This window comes from Vipera berus (assembly GCF_964194415.1).
Source record: "Vipera berus genome assembly, chromosome: Z".
Lineage (NCBI taxonomy): Eukaryota > Metazoa > Chordata > Lepidosauria > Squamata > Viperidae > Vipera > Vipera berus.
Window position 1 is genome coordinate 47598252 of NC_138205.1, and position 20821 is coordinate 47619072.

The following is a 20821-nucleotide window of genomic DNA, read 5'->3' on the forward strand; positions in this document are numbered from 1 at the left end:
AGAAGACCACATCTGATGACCTCAACTGACAGGTCATAGGCATGGAGAAGGCAGAATGGGATGATCACAGCTGATAGGTCAACGTGGATGGGTGGGTGCAGCTTGGTGGGTGCAGGAGAGTGCTGCTGACTTGGTGCAGATAGAGGGGCAGGGACAAGTGGGCATGGCCAAGTGGATGCGGCTGGCTGGGCGCAGATGAGTGGACATGGCTGGGTCGGCATAGAACCAGCTAACTGGACAACTTGGTGCCCCACCAGCTCTTTGCCTCCCCCAACTGCTGGCTGCCAAGCATGCTGGGAAAATCTGTGCTGGGAAGCTGCCAATTGTGTTCCGGCTTGGGGAGAAGGACCTCTCTTTTGATGTGCTGGGTGCTCCCCACACATGCACATGCACACCATTCTGAGTTTGAGGACTTTTATCTGGATCTGTGCTGGGAAGCTGCCAATCGTGCCCAGGCTTTGGGAGAAAGATCTCTTCTTTGGTGTTCTGTATGCTCAAGCACGCACGCGCATACACACACACACACACACACACACACTTAGGGACTTGCCTCATTCTGGCATCATGTTGGCAGTAAGATGCAGATCATGGATCAGCAGGGATAGCTGAGAGCCATCACAAGACACAAGACATCACAAGTTTGATCTGGAGGAAGCTTGCAAAAGGAGGTACTGCAAACACAATACTAAAGGGAAACTGAAATTCCTAAATTCTGCATTTGCAGAATTGAAAATGTGTGCTTCAAAGGGAGCCTCGAGCTTGCTAATCAAGAAGGAAAACAGTTTATAAAAATCCCCAAATTTCAAATGGTGTGTGTGTGTGTGTGTGTGTGTGTGTGTGTTTGTGTGTGTGCAGGCACACACAAGCACCCAGCATGCTAAAGAAGAAGCCCTTCTCTCCAACCCCAGCACCATTGGCAGTTTCTTGGCACGGATAAAAAGTCTCCAAATGCAGAAGTGTGTGTGTGTGTGTGTGTGTGTGTGTGTGTGTGTGTGTGTTTGTGTATGCATGCTTGGCTGCCAAGAGTTAGGGGAAGGAAGCAATTGGTGGGGTGCTGAGTCGTCCCCAAATCCAGTTACGTGTTGTGACTTGTCCTAAAAGAACTATGAATGAAACGTCAACTGCACATATTTCTAATCTACCTATGTTTTTGCTTTGATAATTTGATTCCTGAGAATATTTTTGTTATCATGTTATTTGTCAGTTTTTATGATAACATGGGTAGTCCTCACTTAGCAACAATGATTGGAACCAGAATTTCTCTTACCAAACAATGTGGACATAAAATACAGTGACACATGATTGCATCCCTTAGCAATGACAGTTCCAGTAACCATTGTTAAGCAAATCCAGTGGCGGAATTCAAATATGTGAACAACCGGTTCTCTGTGTGGATGCCATTTCCGGAAGTCCATTCTGGACCTGGGCAACAAAAAATTACCTACTGGTTCTACCAAAGTGGTGCAAACTGGCTGAATCCCACCCCTGAGCAAATCCCATAAGGTCATTAAGTGCAACATTGTGTGGTCACCATTTGGGACTCCCTGCTGGTTTCCCCAGGACTTTGCTTGTAGGAAGCCAGCAATGAAGAATTACATGATCGTGTGACTGTAGGTGCTTCAATATCATGATTGCAAGCCAGATCATGAGCATGTGACTGCAGGACGCACCCATTGCCACAATGGGATACAACCAATGAAAATACAAGGACCAGTTGTAAATGCCACTTGTTTAATACAGTTAAACAGTCACTGAATGAATGGTTGTTAGGAAGCAAGAAGCACCTGTAATATATTTATTATCTTAATTGTTTCTTCTTTATAAATATGTAAGATTCATGTAAGAAAGTTCTTGCCACAATTCATCTTTTTTCATAGTTATGAACATAGATGGCCATTCCAAATTATCAGATGCTTTCTTTATATCTAAAAATATTGTGGTCATTTCCTTATTTTTCTGATTTAATTATCAATAGCATTCAAAATATATCTAATATTATCTCTCAAATACTGTATCTCTTCAAAACAAATTCAGCCTGATGTGGGTATATCACTTCAGTTAAAGGCCATTTTCTCTCTTTGCAATTATTGTTATAAAAAAATCTATAATTGTGTAATTAAATATAACTCAAGACATAAACCTCTATATAAGTCAAGACAACTGAAGTCATTTCCCTCTTTAATAAATCAAAGAAATTAAAGCTTTCTTTCAAAAACAAGGAATTACTTGACATTATCATATTTCATTCATTTCCTGAGTTAATGATTTAAAATTTTCTGGAATATCTTGTAGTGCACTTAAGAATATCTGTTTGGTTCTGGAGATTTTTCAGTTTCCATTTTTGAATTATGTTTTTGTTTCCTCCTAAGTAATTGATTTATTAAAAGTTTCCTTTTCTTGTTGAATCAGTTTTGTAAGTTATATTGTGTCCAAATACTCTTCAATCTGTTTTAATATGTGTTTGCTATACAGAAATTTAATTTGATTTCATGTCATTTTCTTTTACATATTATGCACCTTTTTGTATCCTTTCTGCATCTAAAGTTTTTCGCAAATATTTAGAAGCCATTCTTACTTTTAGGTGGTCTATTGAATGCCTGTCAGTCTGAAAATAAAACAGTGGGGGAAATTTTGTATGTACAATGTTTATGTCATTAAAATGAATTATTAATAATGATTTTTGAAAATTGATGTGGTATTTTGTGGCTTGCTGAGAAAAATATTTTCCTGTTTTTCAGGACTTGTCCTCGCAGACATTATAGAAAAATACTTTGTATCACCCACTCTCTTCAGGGTCATCCGGTTGGCCAGAATTGGTCGTGTTCTTCGCCTGATCAGGGGAGCAAAAGGCATCCGAACACTGCTTTTTGCCTTGATGATGTCTTTGCCAGCACTATTCAACATTGGTCTCCTCCTATTTCTGGTTATGTTCATTTATTCCATTTTTGGAATGTCAAACTTTGCTTATGTAAAGAAGGAATCTGGCATTGATGACATTTTCAACTTTGAGACATTTGGCAACAGCATCATCTGTCTTTTTCAGATCACCACGTCAGCTGGTTGGGATGGCTTATTGAATCCTATCCTGAACAGTGGTCCCCCAGATTGTGATCCTCATCTAGATAACCCTGGTAGTCATGTGAAAGGTGATTGTGGCAACCCCTCCATGGGCATCTGCTTTTTTTGCAGTTATATCATTGTCTCTTTCTTGATTGTGGTTAACATGTACATTGCCATCATTTTGGAGAATTTTAATGTAGCCACAGAGGAAAGCAGTGAGCCTCTCTGTGAAGATGACTTTGAAATGTTCTATGAAACATGGGAGAAGTTTGACCCTGATGCCACACAATTTATAACTTACAGTGCACTTTCTGATTTTGTGGATACCCTGCAAGAGCCACTGCGAATTGCTAAACCCAATAAAATCAAACTGATCACTATGGACTTGCCTATGGTTCCTGGAGATAAAATACATTGCTTGGACATTCTCTTTGCCCTGACAAAAGAAGTTTTGGGAGACTCTGGAGAAATGGATGCCCTGAAGGAATCAATGGAGGAGAAATTTATGGCTGCAAATCCCTCCAAAGTATCTTATGAGCCCATTACCACAACACTAAAAAGAAAACAGGAGGAAGTCTGTGCCACCAAAATCCAAAGAGCATTCCGTCGATATCTGTTAAAACGGTCAGTGAAACAAGCTTCATATCTATACAGGCAGAGTCAAGATATAGAAACACCGAAAGAAGGCGCCCCAGAGAAAGAAGGAATGATTGCAGAGAAAATGAATGCAATGTATGGCTCACAAGTAGAAGTGGAAAAGTCCCCAGAAACAGCTCCATCTCTCATACTTGAGCCAATAAGTAGCAAAGAGATTAAGAAGGATTCTGGTGAAAAGAAGGAGCAGGACAATAATGGCAAGAAGGAAGATGACTCTGGAAAAACTAAAAAAAGTGAGAAAGCCAAACGTGGTGTAAAAGAATCATCTGTATAATGAACACACATTTGTTGCTGTATGTTTCCAAATGACCTTTTTCACAAAATCCTTTTGGCATCTTCTATTTTAATACACAAACAAGATGGTGGTGTTGTTTTTTGCCAGATTTCAGGTACTTCACACCACAGTTCAACATTGAAAGCAGAACTCCGTCTGGTTTCTGGCTTGTTTGCTTGTTTTTAAAATTCACCACAATGTGCAAAGTACTTTTTTGTCTTCTTTTCTCATAATGCAAATGTCAATTATCTCCTCTTCTGGTGAAAAGAGGTTTCATGTTAATGCTCCAGAATTGGTTCTGATGAGACTAAATACCGAATCATATCAAATGAGTTGAGAATCAACTCTTTATTAGAAGAATGATTAAGCAGTGCTAGAAATAAAGGGGAAAAGAAGGAAGTCTTTAATTCCCTGCAATCACATTCAAGCTTTGAATGAAAACAGATCATTTCTGGAGAATTTCACCAGAATTTCTTAAGCTCCATTTGCTAAAAAAATGTGCCAAGAATAACCATTATTTAGTTATTGTTCTGATCAATTATGCAATTTTTCATAAGGCTGTATATTTTACTAATTTATTCTGCTAATGCTGGGGAGATGTAATTGGGCATGGAAGCCTTGAATTGAATCCCTGAACAATATATAGACATATACATGTCTGAGAATTCATTTACTTGTTAATATTCTTTCAGTTCTTATTCAGCCATAAGAACTAAGGTTTAAGGTTTAAGGTTTTATTTAATTTATATACCGCCCTTCTCCCTGGGGACTCAGGGCGGTTCACAGGGCATATATAAATAACAATACAAAAGTTAAAAAAGATTAAACCAATGCCCAATTAAAACAATAATACCATTCTAAAACAACAATTTAAAACCCATAATCCCCCATCAGGCCAGACCAGCTAATTCAAATAAGTGGGTCTTCAGACCGCGACGGAAGGTTCGGAGGTCTGATGCCATCCGGAGCTCCACCGGCAGTTGGTTCCATAATGCCGGGGCGCCCACAGAGAAGGCTCTCCCCCTGGGGGCCACCAGTCGGCATTCCCTGACTGGAGGCACCCTGAGGAGGCCCTCTCTGTGGGAATGCACAGGGCGGAGGGGAGTTGACGCCGGCAGCAGGTGGTCCCCGAGGTAACCCGGACCCATGCCATGTAAGGACTTAAAGATCATAACCAAGAACTAGAAATATGCTTGCTTTTTCAGTTAAACCTGAAGTTTCCAGTTGGCTCAAATTAATGCCCATTGCCAAATTCTGCCCATATGCAGAAACTGGGTATGATCGTGGAAAGTAAAAAGTAAAATAGACCCTAGTGACTAGTGCTTCTTAAATCCAGTTTGAAATGGTGGGGAAATACTCATCTTTAGCAATTTCCTCCCTCCTTTGTATGTCTTGAAGATGCTGGGAGTGAAAGTTAGGATCTGTACTGGTCCTCAGACATTAGCAACTCTGATTTCTTTAAAATAATAGACATAAATTTGGGCTTAGGATTCTTTCTAGCAGGAGTGGGTGTAAAGTGAACGGCATGGAGTAACAGCTGAGATAACAGCACAGTTTAGGAACACAAAACTGCAATGTCTTAAATGGGGTTCAATTTATTTAAATAATTTGAGCAGGCTTAAAAAAATTTTTGTTAGAAGTGGCTGAAAGTCCAATTAAGTCTTAATTATGTATATGCTTTATTTCTTTTAAACAACAAAAAAAATCAAATGTGCTGTGCTAATCTATTCTAAACGTTTATTGCCAACTTAGTAATTTTTCTAAATTAATTCTCAACACTACAGATAATAATCTTGGAATGTAAGCTGCATTTTTATTTGCCTATCCACTGTTTTCTTCTTTAAAGAGCTCTGCTTTAGAATGTGGCATGCATGACATTCCACTTGACAGTCCAAATTGCAGTTTGCCTCTTCCCCTTCTCTCCTCCATTAACTAGTTAGGAGGAGCAGAATTCCCATGCACCGAGAGGAAAGGGTGTCCCAGAGGAAAAGATACATTTCCCAGGAGATGATTTGTGCCCAAAAGTTGAACAGGGAGGAAATCTGATAGCAGGTATGCCATCAAAAATTTCCTAATAAATTTTGTTGAGATTAGAGTATATAGTATCTGTTAAGCATAGTAGTGCAGTTTTGTGAATGTTTTACTTATTTTTAAAGCATTTACAGAAGAAGATTTTCCTCAGCAATTTGTATCTTTATCAGTGTGGAATCAGCACAAGAAAAATAAAACAGGAGAGAGATTATTTCTTAACATTATTCTTCTGCCTGTCCCTTTATCAAACAGAATTCCTTTTTACTTGTCCCATTATTCAAAGTCTACCTTAATGGCTGCCATTGTGGCCTTCAATCAACAATTAAATTATGTCATGCCCTTTAAATAAATGACCTGTGGTACATCCAAATGGAAAAATGTAGTGGCTGCAAAATCTCTGCTACAGATATATGTACTATGAAAATAATAAAGATGTAAATAAAGAAAATAAAGCTCTATCTTTATATGTATTTTTGCTGTATCTATAGTCTGCAGTTGTTGACCCTGATGACCATGACTGTTGTGCAAAGTTTGCTTCAAACCATATTGTGAAGTATGCAGATGATACAATAGTATGGACCTTATTCAGGATGATAATGAAGGTGCTTACCAGGAGGAGGTAGAGGGTTTGGTGAGGGTTTGGTCTGGTATATATAAAAACAGCTTGGTTTTAAATGTAGGAAAAACAAAAGAGATCACTGTTGCTTTCAGAAAAGGCATGCTGAGCTATACACCTCTATACAAAAGATTCAACTATATGGAGATGGTTAGTTGTTGGGTGTGCAGTTGACAAGCAGTTTAGCTGAACAGTGGGACACTGGTGAAAAGCAACTGCATTTTTTGCATCATATCTTCCCCTATCCTTACTACTTTCTATAGAGGGATGATTGAAAGCATCCCGTCATATTGCATTACTGTGTGGTTTAGAAGTATCACTGTTTCAGATAGAATGGTTATGCAGAGAGTGGTAAGGAAACATGTTCTGTCATGTTTCCTATTTCCTTGAAATTGATGGAGGGAATGGGAAAAGATTACTGATCTTGGAAATTCCAGATTTTGGAAACTGAATGGATGTCACTGTTGGATGTCACAAGGCAAAAAATTCATATGTTAGGTTTCTTATCAATAAGAAGTACAATGAATAGAGGAGGGGGAGAAAATCCTAAAGTTGGGGGTGTGAAGCATTTTGTTCATTTCCTATATACTGGTAGTTCGCAAGGCCTCCCTACCCCAATGCTTTAGACCAGAGCATCACATTCCCCTTAGCTGAATAAATGTTAATATATAAAAAATGATATGTTATAATATACATGTACTTAAAAATCACCAGTTAAAGAAATATCATGAGGAAAGTAGAAGAGTAGAATCAAACAGCAGAAAACAGAAAATTTTCTCTTCCCAATTCCAATCATTGAGGCATCACATGTTCTTGACTCTGCTTGTTAGAAGCCAATTGTGAAGCACACAAATAGCAATCACATGGCTGCAGGACACTGCGATGTTCATAAATATGAGGATTGGTTGCGAAGCTGTTTTTCTGATACTGTCCTAACTTTGAACAGTTGCTAAATAAGGCAGTCACTAAGCAAAGACCACCTATACTTGCATTACGCTACCAATATAGATTCAATGGAACTATTCCCTGACATTAAAATTCTAATGCTTCCAATATTTTGTGAACTGTTTCTTTGTAAAAGTTAGGATACTAATTTCAGGAAATCTCTCACATCATTTGGCATTAACAGGGGTCTCTTATACACTTATAAGGCAGTTATAACAGTCAAGATGTGAAACGTGGGTGGGGCATGCTCATGACATGCTCGCATATAACCATGGTGGTTCTGGCTTTGCTGCTGCAAGCTGGTCTCTGGTTGAGACCCCAAAATTGCACCCATCAGCTACCTGGCATGCAAGCTTCATCATGCCGAACACAGTCATGCACTGGTTGGTAGGTTCCTCGTGCAAATTGGAGGCAGGAAGGCTGTCCCATTCTCCCATGTGTGGTCGCTGTGGGTCCGGCTCTGCTGTGGAAGAAAGCAGATGTCCTCGTGGGACATATAAGTGATTTGCCCTCCCTCGTACTTCTTTACCCAGTTGCCGTAAGATAAGCTCTGTTGTGGGATTTGGTTTACCAGATCTCAAAGTTCTTTTGGTGTGTAGTTGCTTGTTGTGCACGGTTACTTGGTGTGTTTGAATGAAGGCAAGTGTCATGTGTGTCAGCTGTGAGTGATTCTGTGGGATGTGTAATCTGGACTGTCATTTCTTGATTCATCAAATATGGTGAGACAGATTTCAGTTTTGGTCATGGTCTCAATACTCTGTTGTTCGGGTGTTGTGTGTGCTTGTTTTGTTGCGTGTGGTTGTTTAGTGATGTTGTAGGACAGTGATGGTGAACCTTTTCGATTCAGAGTGCCCAAACTGCAACCCAAAACCCACTTATGTATCATTGGGTGCCAGGTGAGCATGGCCCATTGGGTAGGTGAGGCTGCAGTGGTAACAGCAGACTGGGTGTGACTAAAAAGTTCAATCAATCAATTCCAACTTTGCAAGATCTTTTTTTCCCCATGAGAAGTTGAAATTGATTGAACCTTTTTTTTTTGCACAGTGAGATGGAGTCCTAAAGCAGAAAGGTTTTATAAAACCCAGCTGAAGGTCTAGGACTGGGGCGGTGGCATGCATGCCCACAGAGAGGGCTCTGTGTGCCACCTGTGGCACGCATGCCATAGGTTCGCCACCTTGGTTGTAGGATTTGTATCTTGGGTGTTGTGGTCAGAAGTGGTGTTGTTTTTATGTGCAGGAGTGTCAGATGATATGTTGGTTATGCAAACCATCACGGTTGTGTTAGAATTCTGTCTGTTATTTAGCTCAACTGAAGTGGATTGTGTTGGAATAAACTCATCTGTTATGTTGATATGGTGTTTGACAGATGGGTGGGGTAGTGTGTTTGTGTCTTTGTTGATTGTATTGAAACGTTTAGATATTTTGTATTGTTGTAAATGTCTCCTCAGAGTTTGATATGGTGGTAATAAGTTGATATGCCTATTAATTGAGTGGTAGTCAGACAACAAAGCCTCTTTTAATAGATGGCCACCTTTAGTGGGGTCTTGAGAGATGACTTTTGCTCCTTTGAAATCAAAGGTGTGGCCATGTTCAGCCATGTGGGCCCACTGTATATGTGTTCATGTATCCTGGTTTTGAGTCGTTTGGATATTTCCCCGACATATCCATATATAATTTTAAACTATTTCTTAGATATGAGAAAGGGCATTGTGGTGTATTATCTTTGATTTCATTAAAAAAAAAACATGATGATACCACATCAGCAGTAAAAAAAAAAAGTACAAACCACTCTTGGTGAATAGAGCATATGCAGGCAAAAGTTTTAAGTTCCCCATCTCCAAAGGTAACTTAGATGGGAGCTGCATTATTTAAAACAAGCAGCGTCGGATCTCTTTCCATGACCATTCAATGATGTCCTTTGTTTTCTATTTTCAATTCTTTTGCTAATATATCCATTATGTAATGTTTTCCTTATCTGTGGGAACAGTGTGTCCCTGTTGAACATTAATTCTGAATGTCCGAGAAATGTCCGCTTAGAACAAAGAGTACAGGCAACAGAGTAAGAAGTTGGGTCCATACAGTATATCATCTGATACAATACCTGTTTTTACTGGAACCAGGAAGTTAACATGAAACCTGATTTGATGATGAACAGGAATGGAGAATGAAGGGGCTGATGAATTTAAAGATACATTCTAGCTGTGTGGGCAGTTGTGCGTACATGTCAAGCTGACCCTTCAGCAGGCAGGCCTGATTAGCATCAGGTATGGATAAGAGTTGCCTTGCAGGGACCAGTTTACTTCTCCCTAGTAAAATGTAGAGGCACAGCTAGTACTATGGGATGGCTATAGGAACAGCCAGAAGAGAGGGAAATTCCCACTCTGTGAATTTTATGCAGGAAGAAACAAATCATGTCAAACAAATCATATTGCATTCTCTTCAATATCTTCATCTATGATTTACATGAGGGGATAGATGGGGAAATCATCAAATTTGCAGACAACACCAAACTGTCAGGAATTACCAACACTCCAGAAGACAAGCTTAAGATACAGAGGGATCTTGACAGACTTAAATTTTGGGCCCAATCTAACAAAATGAAATTCAATAGTGGAAAAAGTAAGATTCTACATTTAGGCAAGAAAAATCAAATGCACAGGTATAGTATAGGTGGTACCAGACTCAAGAGTAGTAATTATGAGAGGAATCTTGGAGTCCTAGTGGACACTTAAATATGAGCCAGCAGTGTTCTGCAGCTGCCAAAAAAGCTAACAGGGTTCTAGACTGCATTAACAGAGGGATAGAATCAAGATCAGGTGAAGTGTTAATATCACTTTATAATGGCTTGGAAAGACCACACTTGGAATACTGCATCCAGTTTTGGCTTCCACAATGTAAAAAAGATGCTGAGACTCTAGAAAGAGTGCAGAGAAGAGCCACAAAGAGGATCGGGGGCTGGAGGCTAAAACATATAAAGAAAAGTTGCTGGAATTGGTTATGTCTAGTGTAAGATCATGTGGTCACACAAAGAGGAACACTCAGGTTGGTGTGAAAGATTCTTTATTGAAGTCAGGACTCGCAAGCTTACAAGGGGTTTACCTGGCGTGCTTTTATACCTGCCCAGGTGAATGCCAACCAATAGCTTCAAACCTGGGCTTCCTGCCAGTGCAGGTAGCCAATCGTTTTAAACCCTGGCTTGCCGCCAGGTCTGGCTATAGCCCGGGGCTGTCATACCTGTTTAAACCAGGCTTTCCCGCCAAATGCGGTTATAGCCTGGAGCTGTCCAGCCCCGCACCTCCTGCTGTGCTGACAGTTTGTGTATGCTGGAACTGCATACACTACATCTAGTTTAATGAAGAAAAGGACTAGAGGTGACATGCTAGCAGTGTTCCAATATCTCAGGGGCTGCCACAAAGAAGAGGAGTCAAGTTATTCTCCAAAGCATCTGAAGGCAGGGCAAGAAGAAACAGATGGAAACTAATCAAAGAGAGAAGCAACCTAGAATTAAGAAGACATTTCCAGACAGTTAGAACAATTAATCAGTGGAACATCCTGCCTGCAGAAATTGTGAATGCTCCAGCACTGGAAGTTTTTAAGATTGGGCAGCTATTTGTTTGAAATGGTATAGGGCAGGGGTCAGCAACCTGAAACAGTGAAAGAGCCACTCGGAACCGGTTCCCTCACAAAAGGAAAAACTGGGAGCCACAAAAATTGTGTGCGCATGGGTGTACATGCACACATGTGCAGAACAGGGTTTGACTGAAGAGTGAAGGCGAGATATGCACCTACCCTGCATATTTGAATTGATTGGTTGAACTTTTTTAGTCCCATTTTTTTTGGACTGCACATGGCAGAGGACTGGGAGCCGCAGGAGATGGCTGAAAGAGCCGCATGCGGCACCAGAGCCGCGGGTTGCAGACCTGTGGTATAGGGCTTCCTGCCTGAGCAGGGGGTTGGACTAGAAGACTTCCAAAGTACCTTCCAACTTTGTTATTCTGTTAAAGTTTTGGAACTTGTTCCTGAGCCATGGATTCCTCCCACTTCACCCATGCTTATGGATGGCATAGCCTTATCGCGGCCATCCTCCAGATTTATTGGACTACAGTTCCCATCATGAACAAACACTGAAACAAATCCTCACAATAGAAGTTGAGGTAATGGGCTGAGGTAAGGTCAAGTGCTTTTCTTAGGATGAAGCACATATTCTGTAAAAAATATGAATGCAAGGCCTAAGCAGGAAGGTAGGGTAAGAGGATCTTACAAAGAAGGCGAACAGAGTATTTTCTTGATTTTGCCCCTAATGAAATGAATCTCACAAACAATCTCAAATAGTTCAAAACCAGACACGACCATAAAGTGAGCAGAGAGACCAACAAGCAATTTCTTTTTCAAATCATCACATTTCATTCAAAAGGATCTTCTCCAATTAGTTAGTCTTTCCTGTTGTCCATTGATAAAATTTTCTAAATATAGCACTTTTAATAAAACATTAAGAATACTGGATAAATAGGCTCTGCAAGAAATAAAAAAGAAAAGGATTAACCAATGAGCCTCAAGTGATTATCAGAAGAAATATCAAGCTAATAGAAGTTTGATTATATATCCCTAGGCTATACCACTTTAGGGTGACAGAAAAGATGCCTCTGGGGAGGAACATACTTATGAGGTAAGCAACAGAGTGAGAGATTCTTGGTCTTAACCACATAAAAATGTTTGCATTTTTCTTCATATTCTATGCTGGCCTATGGTCTTCAGGCCAGAGAATGTAGCCAGCCATGGAGAAGTCTCTTATTTATATGCAAAAATGTTCAGTTTTCGCCTCTTCTCCAAGTTGGGCTTAGGACAAAACCTATCTGGAATTCTGGGGAGCCACTGCCAGTTAAAATAAATAATTTTGTCATGAATGGATTATGGATCTAGCTCAGTTCTATACAAGTCAGCTTCTTTCATTTTTGACTTCTGGCTGAACAGCCCACCAGTCAAGAACTAGACTAGATGGGCTTTTTATTTCACTGAAGAGAATTCCTTTTATGTCCCCATAGGACATCTCTTTTACTGGCATGCAGAAAGAACAAAATTAAGTTGTCAGCATGTTTCTACTCCCCTCCGCAAATAAACTACTTTGTTGCTTTGGCTAACACACTTTCCATTCATAGGCTGATTCCATTTTTGTTCTTCCAACAGGGTCTGATGGTTGAACTAGCTGATACGTATGAAGACATTGGTGCTTACCAAGACAGACCAGAGAAGTGGGATTTTGGGGAAACATCCGTTTGAAGAATGAAAAGGCTAGCAGCTTGGTCAGTCACAGCGGACTTAACCAAAGGGACACCAATTCCTGGGGCAACCAGAATCCAGTGTAAAAATTCTACTCTAGAGAAGATTTAAAAATGTGCTTATCTGTTATTTTCAATTGATCTGCTAGAAACTACTAAAAAGCAGATTTCCTGGGACTGTTGAGTCAAAGACATATGAATGGGGAGAAGGGAGGCAAACACAATTTGAGGCACACCATAAAAATGAAAGCAAAAAGAGCTGAGAAGACAAATAGATTTGTGAGTAGATGGGTTTTCTGGCTTGAGTTTGCTCCACATTCCACAATGGCATATTCTTAACTGAATGGATTTCTGCTCTCACTCCTAACTGGCTAGGCAACAAAGGACTGGATATAATAATAATAATAATAATAATAATAATAATAATAATAATAATAATAATAATAATAATAATAATAATAATAATAATAATAATAATAATAATAATAATAATAATAATAATAATAATAATAAACCTTTATTGTCAAAGTACAACATGTGTACATTGAGATTAGCTGAGCCTCCCCCTGTGCTCTCTCCCCCCAACACACAGTGACAACAAACCCTCCATCCCACCACACTATGTGAACCAACTACACCACACACCTGCCTCCCAAGTCAACTCTGCATAAGATTATATCCCATTTAAAAGCCTAACAGCCCACGGATAAAAGCTGTTCTTCAGCCTGTCGGTACGGCTGGCTATATTCCTATATCTCCTACCGGATGGTAGGAGAGTAAAGAGATACCGTATACTAGTATCTAACATCACATTACTTCAGCTTCTGTAACCCAGGATCCTCCAGATAGTCTGGGACTACTACTTCCAGGATTCTTCTCCAAGATATTTATGGTGAAAATATATGGAATATATTAGCTATAGGACACAATGATTACTATTGAGATTTACAGTTTACAGTTTTTTCATGCTCCTGAAATAAAGATTAAAAGGTAAAAGGTAAAGGTTCCCCCGCACATGCGTGCTAGTCGTTTCCGACTCTAGGGGCCGGTGCTCATCTCCGTTTCAAAGCCGAAGAGCCAGCGCTTGTCCGAGGACGTCTCCGTGGTCATGTGGCCGGCATGACTAGACGCCAAAGGCGCACGGAACGCTGTTACCTTCCCACCGTAGTGGTCCCTAAGTTAGGATTTTCCTTCCTTAGGCTCATGTTAAAAAAAATGTTTCTAGCACCTTTATCAAAAAATTTCAAACCTATATGCTGAACTTTTCAAAATAATAAAAAGTTTAATATTTATGGTTTTTTTCCAAATTTTGAATTAGCATAATCAGTGGGTTAGGACGCTGAGCTTGTCGATCAGAAGGTCGGCAGTTTGGCAGGTCGAATCCCGAGTGCCGCGTAACAGAGTGAGTGCCTGTTACTCGTCCCAGCTTCTGCCAACCTAGCAGTTCGAAAGCACGTAGAAATGCAAGTAGAAAAATAGGGACCACTACGGTGGGAAGGTAACAGCGTTCCGTGCGCCTTTGGCGTCTAGTCATGCCGGCCACATGACCACGGAGACGTCCTCGGACAAGCGCTGGCTCTTCGGCTTTGAAACGGAGATGAGCACCGGCCCCTAGAGTCGGAAACGACTAGCACGCATGTGCGGGGGAACCTTTACCTTTTACCTTTTAATCTTTATTTCAGGAGCATGAAAAAATGTATGCAAGCACTTGTGTGTTTTCAAAGTACTACATTACAGAAATCTAAAGATGCATAACCAGCTTCTTAGGAATAAACTTTTCCATCTGGGCAGTGAACAATAAAAGTTGTAAATAATTATGTCTTTGGTCTATGAAGCTCCAGGTGCCTTCCAGCTGGGCTGATTTTAAACCATCAGCATGGTCAATTGCCAAAGCTGGGTGAAGATCACAAGTGTTTAATTCAAACACATCTGGAAGGCACCAGGTTGGAAGATTGATATATGGTTTTTATTCCTCCTAGGTGAACACATCTGTCAATAGGAAGACCTTCAGAGATTCCATTTTGAAAACAAAGAAGGAACTAGCAACCCAGAAAATAGAAGGAAAATTAGAAGAACAGATCCAAAGATTGAGGACCTAAAAGGAAGGAATTAACTGACAGATTCAGACCACTGAAGAACTAGAAGATGGAGCGATAATATTGGAAATGGAAAAGACATCTTACCAAAGAAAAATTCAGGACATATTTGAGGAAAAGAAAGAAGAACTGATTGGATGGAAGATAGATCTGTTAGGAGGACTGTGGGGATTTGGAGAAGGAAATGTTTAATGAATATCAATGGGTTTGTTCTTCCAAAAATACTAACCAAATGGTCTTTCTTATTCCAAAGAATATACACAAAAACAGAGGTAAAATTACTTGATGATTCAAATGCATTGACTTGGAAAGTTAGTTGGCAAAGGAAGAAAGCTAGAGTAAGACAGAAGAAAATAGAGGTTTTGATCCATTAGATGGGATATTACATTACTAACTAGTTGTTTGAATATGGTGAATAGATAATTGCTAGAAATAGAAGAACTATCATAACCAAAAAGATGAGATTTGTAATTAGAATATTAGATTTTGGTATGAGAAGGGAAACAGAAAAATGCTAAAAAGTTTGAATAAGAATTTTTGGTTACCCAAATATAAGTAACTTTGAAATTATAAACAATAGAGACATTTTGAACACTGATGGGAAATTAAAATTTAAAAAAAGCGAAAACAGGATACTGATTGACATATGGATATTAAGTGCAAATGCAAATAAGATATGTTTTGATGAGAAAAGTTATCTAAAACTTTTGTTTTAACTGATTTTAATTTTAACTGATTTTAATTTTTGTATGTTATGCTTTTAATTTTCCCAGTAAACCACCCTGAGCCCTACAGGAATAGGGCGGTATATAAATTTAATAAAATAAATAAATAAAAAATAAAACTGACATTATTGATATTATGAGAAAAAATGTAACAAAGATGTTGATATTCAATTGTAAAGTTATTACTAACAACAAGAATTGTATTTGCCTAGTGTGGGAAAACAGGTACTACTGGAAGAAGAGAGGAAACATTCGACGGTGTAATATTGGATCTACATTGAAGAAGCTAATATATACCACTGAATTACTAATAGACCCAGACAACAAGTTGTCTATTAAGTATTTGATTGTAAAACTAGAAAATTAATAAAATGTTTATATATATAAAAGAAAGAAAACAAAAATATTTTTTTAAAAAACCTTTTGAAGTAGAGACCTAGTCACTGTTGGCAAATACAGACAGAGGCTTTGCTACACATCAACCTGGTCAAAGGTATTTTGCTGCCCAAAATGTAACAATTGTGTTCACATAGACATCTATTTGCAATATAAAAATAGTGAAAGGCTTGTTGTGATGTCATACCACAAGCTCCACCTTTTGTACTAATGTTGCACAGATGACTATCCAAGGGTAAGAGCTTGTGTTGCAATGGTTTGCAAATTTATCCCTTCCTCCAAAACACCTACGTGTCTCTTGTTCCCTCACACAGATCAAGTGTTTCCAGTGAACGCTTGAGGCAGAAAATACTGCAAGTCATTTTTCCATTGCTTCACCAGAAAAAGTCCAAAAGAAAACTATAACTGAGCCTGTATTATCCTTTTATACTTGTTAAGGTTACCCTGCCACTAAACACTCTTCACATCAAGAAAGTGGCAATTCGAAGCCACATTTTACGTATAAAACATGTATACGGTTGTTATCGAGACACTGCCCCAAATGTCCTTTTAACTGTTACAGGATGCTCAATTTCAAACTGTTTGGACATCTTTTTCTGCAAATTGCTGACTGGAACCATTTGCTTCCTGTTTTTTCACAAAGCATAGCTAAATACCTTAAAAAAAGGAAAATGGATGTGGGAAGCAGGTGGACTAAGGCAGGGCTTTTCAACTTTTTCACCCATTGTACTACTTTTAGGATGTGGCAACATCTGAGTACCACCAGTCACCTAGCAAGGTGTCAAAAACTTGATGACCAAAAAAAAAGGAATAAAGTGATGAAGTACAGGTTGTCCTTGATTTACAGCAGTTCGCTTAGTGACTGTTCAAAGTTACAATGGCACTGAAAAAAGTGCCCCCAAGCCACAGCCGAACAAGACACCTGCCTGCCTGCCCAGTGGTGCTCTTCCTCCTGTCCAAAGTTTCCATTGTTCTGAGCATTTCTGTTGAGGATTGGAAGCGAGAGTGGGGTGGGGGGTGTTTGGTTTTTATTCCTCCCCCCCCCCTGTCTGCTGGGTGGCTGCAGCAGGTTTTGGTCACTTCACATGACCCTGGTACATTGTGACCATCATAAATATGAATCAGTTGCCAAGCATCTGAATGTAAATTACAAGAGCCTGTAGATGCTGCAACATTCCAGCTGATCGGTGCTTCTTCTGGGCTCAGAAGCACCAGGATCAGCGCCAAGCTCCAGCTGGAGCCTGGCGCTGATCCTGGTGCTTCCACTGAGCCCTGACAGCCCAGAAGAAGCACTGATCCTGGCACTTCTGCTGAGCCCTGACAGCCCTGCAGCTCCAGCCATCTCTCGTTCAGGCTTGTGCAGTGCTGCCACCAGTTCAGCTCATTCCCCTCCCCCGCTACCACTTTTCTAGGATGGTAGCGTACCACCAGCCAGGTGCCAATGTACCACAGGTGGTACCCATACCAATGGTTGAAAAGCCCTGAACTAGGAGTTCAAATTCAGCTGCATTTAAAAGTAGCACTTTTTCTCTCCAGTCTGTAAGAACTTAAGTTGTCCTGAGACAGCTAGGCCCAGAGCCTGTTTTATGCCAACTGAAAGACAGATAAGGAAGCACAAGGCTATCCATGACCATCAGTCACAAGAGTCACTGCAGAGACTGGATTTGACATTTTTGTCTACCTATTGAGTCCTTACCAAGGACCTAGGATAGTTATATCACTGCAGGATAAAAGCTGTTCCCAGTAAAGCTGCCTTTAGTAATTGACAGATGATGATTTTGTCAATTCAAGTGGTCCAGTTGTTTTGGGATTGCACCCAAGGCGCCTATTACTGTTGGTACTACCCTTGCTTGCCTTTGTCACAGTCATTCTATTTCTATTTGTAGGTCTTGTATTTTGTTATCTTCTCCAGTTCTTTCTCTTCTATTCTGCTGTCTCCAGGCATTGCCACATCCACTATCCAGACTTTTTTTTTGTCTTTCTAATCAACAATTGTTAAGTCTGGGGGACTTCCGGTGGCTCCGCGGCGACGGAGGGAGCCTTCCCGGGCTGCCCGCGGCTCAGCTGTTGTTTTTTTCGCCCGAAACAGCGCCGATCAGCTGTTCGGGCGAATCCGAAGCCCCCTCCTCGGGAGAAGAGGAGGGGGCGAGCTCCCAGGTAGGGGTAGAGTTCTCCAGGGCCGCCTGAGCTTATGGCTTGGGCGGCTGAAGGATTGAACTCCCCCGTAGCCTGGGCTGCTCCCAGCTGGCCGTCGCCTCTGCTCCTGATTCTTGGAGCAGAGCCAGCCGTCTGCGACCACCCCTGCCTGAAGGAATGACTATGATTTAAAGGAGCAGGCAGAGCGATACAAGAGGAAATGGTAAAGAGGATTACTATGTTTTACTCTCCAGCTTGATGGACTTTTTTGGATTACAAATCTGAAGTGAAAGTGCGTCATATTTGGTAAAAGATGGCGGCTAAACCACCCCCTAAAACTCTTCGGAGTGCTGGAACTTCTCCCGTGCAACAATCATTATTGCAGGCGCTGCATCCTCCTGATGTATTGACATCAAAGGACTTACAAGATGCTCTTGAAAAACATACCCAGGTAATTTTGGAATCAATTAATATTAGATTTGCACAGATGGAGGAGAAATTGGAGAAATTGGAGGAGAGAATGGAGGAGAGGATGGAACAGAAGCTCAAAGCGATGAGGGTAGACATCTTGACTTCAGTGTGTAAAGTGGCTCGGTGTGTGGAAGAATTGGAGGAAAAGCTAGAAGACTTGACTCAAAAGAATGCTATATTAGAAGCAAAAGTATTGGAGAATGAAAATAAAATGGAAAAGGAACTGTGTCTTGCTGAATATTTCCAGATGCAGTTTGCCATTAGAATTAGAGGCTTAAAGGAGAATACTAAGGAAGATCTAAAGCAGCTGGTTTCTGAGGCTTTTGAAATAGTGTTGAAACAGCCAGCATCTGAAATAAAAGGAGGCATGGACAAAGTGTTTCGTGTGAATTCATGGATTGCCAGACAGAGGAAGTTGCCTAGAGATGTGGTGGTATATTTTGCAAAAAGGGAAACTAGAGATGAAGTTATACAAGCTGCTTATGATACTAAAGTTATGATTGCTAATCAAGAAGTTTTGGTCTTAAAAGAAATTCCTCCAAAGATTCTAAGGAGAAGGAAGGATTTTACATTTCTTGTGCAAGAGCTCAAGCAGCGAGATATAAGGTTCAGATGGGAGATCCCAGTGGGGTTGATGGTGACGCACGAAGGTAAAAAGTACCGTTTGGTTACTGTGATGCAAGCGCGTGATTTCTACAATAATGTTTTAAATGCAACGCCATTAACACTTTTGGAAGCTGGAAAGGGATCTGGAGAAGGAGTGCATCAAGAGGCCGAAGATGGTCAGATAGAAGACAACGGTGTTGGAGGAGATCAAGATACAACCTCGTTGGATGAATCTATAAAACAGAGGGTGACGCGTGCTGCTGCAAAACGATCTAAGAAGAGAAAGTAGCAGGAATCGCAGAAGTCTTTGGAACTTTTACGATATAGTCAAGTAGTCAAGTAGGGGAGGGGGGAAAAGATTTGGGTGTAGACGCAATATATTTCTATATTTGGTGGTTTTGTGGAAAGGGTGAGCTTTTTTGGATTAAAGTTCAAGTTTTGTTTGCAATTTTTTTTTTCTTCTCTTTTTTGTTGTGTTTGGAATAATTATAGATGTGGTACTGGAAAAGGAACGGTCGATTACAGAAGAGTTGACTTTAAAGTTTTTTGATTTGGGATCCTTGGTTAATTTGGAAAATTATTTGTAAGAATGTTATATCATGGAATGGATAAAATGGATGGAGTTTATTTAGGATAAGTATAGGGTTGAGAAGGGTTTTTTTTTCTTTTTCCTTTTTTTTGTTTTTAATATATGTTTAATACTATTAAGGTTTGTTCCATTCTATATAAGCTAGAGAGTGTCCTTTTCTTATTCTAGTTTTTTTTATATATATATTTAATATTGTTAAGGTTTGTTTTATCCTATATAAGCTAGAGAGTGATGGATTTTAGAATTTATAGTTGTTAGTATATGGCTGCTTAGGTTTGCTTTTTTTTATATATATATACCTTGTATTCAGCTCTGGGAAGTAGGGGGGGGGGAGGGGGGGAGGTAGGGGGGGGAGGAGGGAGGGGGGAGGAGGGGAGGTAGGGGGGGAGGAGGGAGGGGGAAGGGGGGTTTTTCAAGGGAAAATTGTATTTTAAAACTTTTCAATAAAAAAAAAAAACAATTGTTAAGTCTGGGGTGTTATGTCTGAATTCTGAAGTCCCAGAGCAGTTTAACTTTATCATTTTCTATGACTTTCTCTGTTTTATGATCCCACCAATTCTTGCTTACAGGCAAATGATATTTCTTGCAGATCTTCCAATGCACCATTGTTGCTACTTTGTCATGCCCTGCTTGTAGTCAGTCTGTGCGACCTTCTTGCAGCAGCTTACCTGGTGGTCCACTGTTTCTTCAGCTTCTTTGCATAGGTGGCATTTACTGTCTGTTGCTGTCTTCTCAGTTTTGACATTTGTCCTTAAGGCTTGGTCTTGTGCAGCCAGAATTAGTCCCTCTGTCCCTTTCTTCAACTTTCCTGCTCTTAGCCATTGCCAGGTCTTGTTATTATCTGCTTTCCTTTTTAAAAAAATGTATTGGCCATGTAATGCTTTGTCTTCCCATGCCTCCATTCTGTTCTTCATTTTGTCTTGTAAGCCAGTTTGGTCTCTCCA

At 40.1% G+C, this 20821-nt stretch overlaps 1 protein-coding gene across 1 annotated transcript in view; it reads left to right on the plus strand.

Annotated features, from left to right (window-relative positions):
* The window catches only part of SCN4A (sodium voltage-gated channel alpha subunit 4), a 118547-nt gene extending 113847 nt beyond the window's left edge, over positions 1–4700 (plus strand). The window contains exon 27 of the mRNA XM_081346200.1: positions 2739–4700. Coding sequence (XP_081202326.1) covers positions 2739–3991 — 1253 coding nt within the window. The 3' untranslated portion in view covers positions 3992–4700. The remainder of the gene's footprint in view (positions 1–2738) is intronic.
* The last annotated feature ends 16121 nt before the right edge of the window (positions 4701–20821 follow it).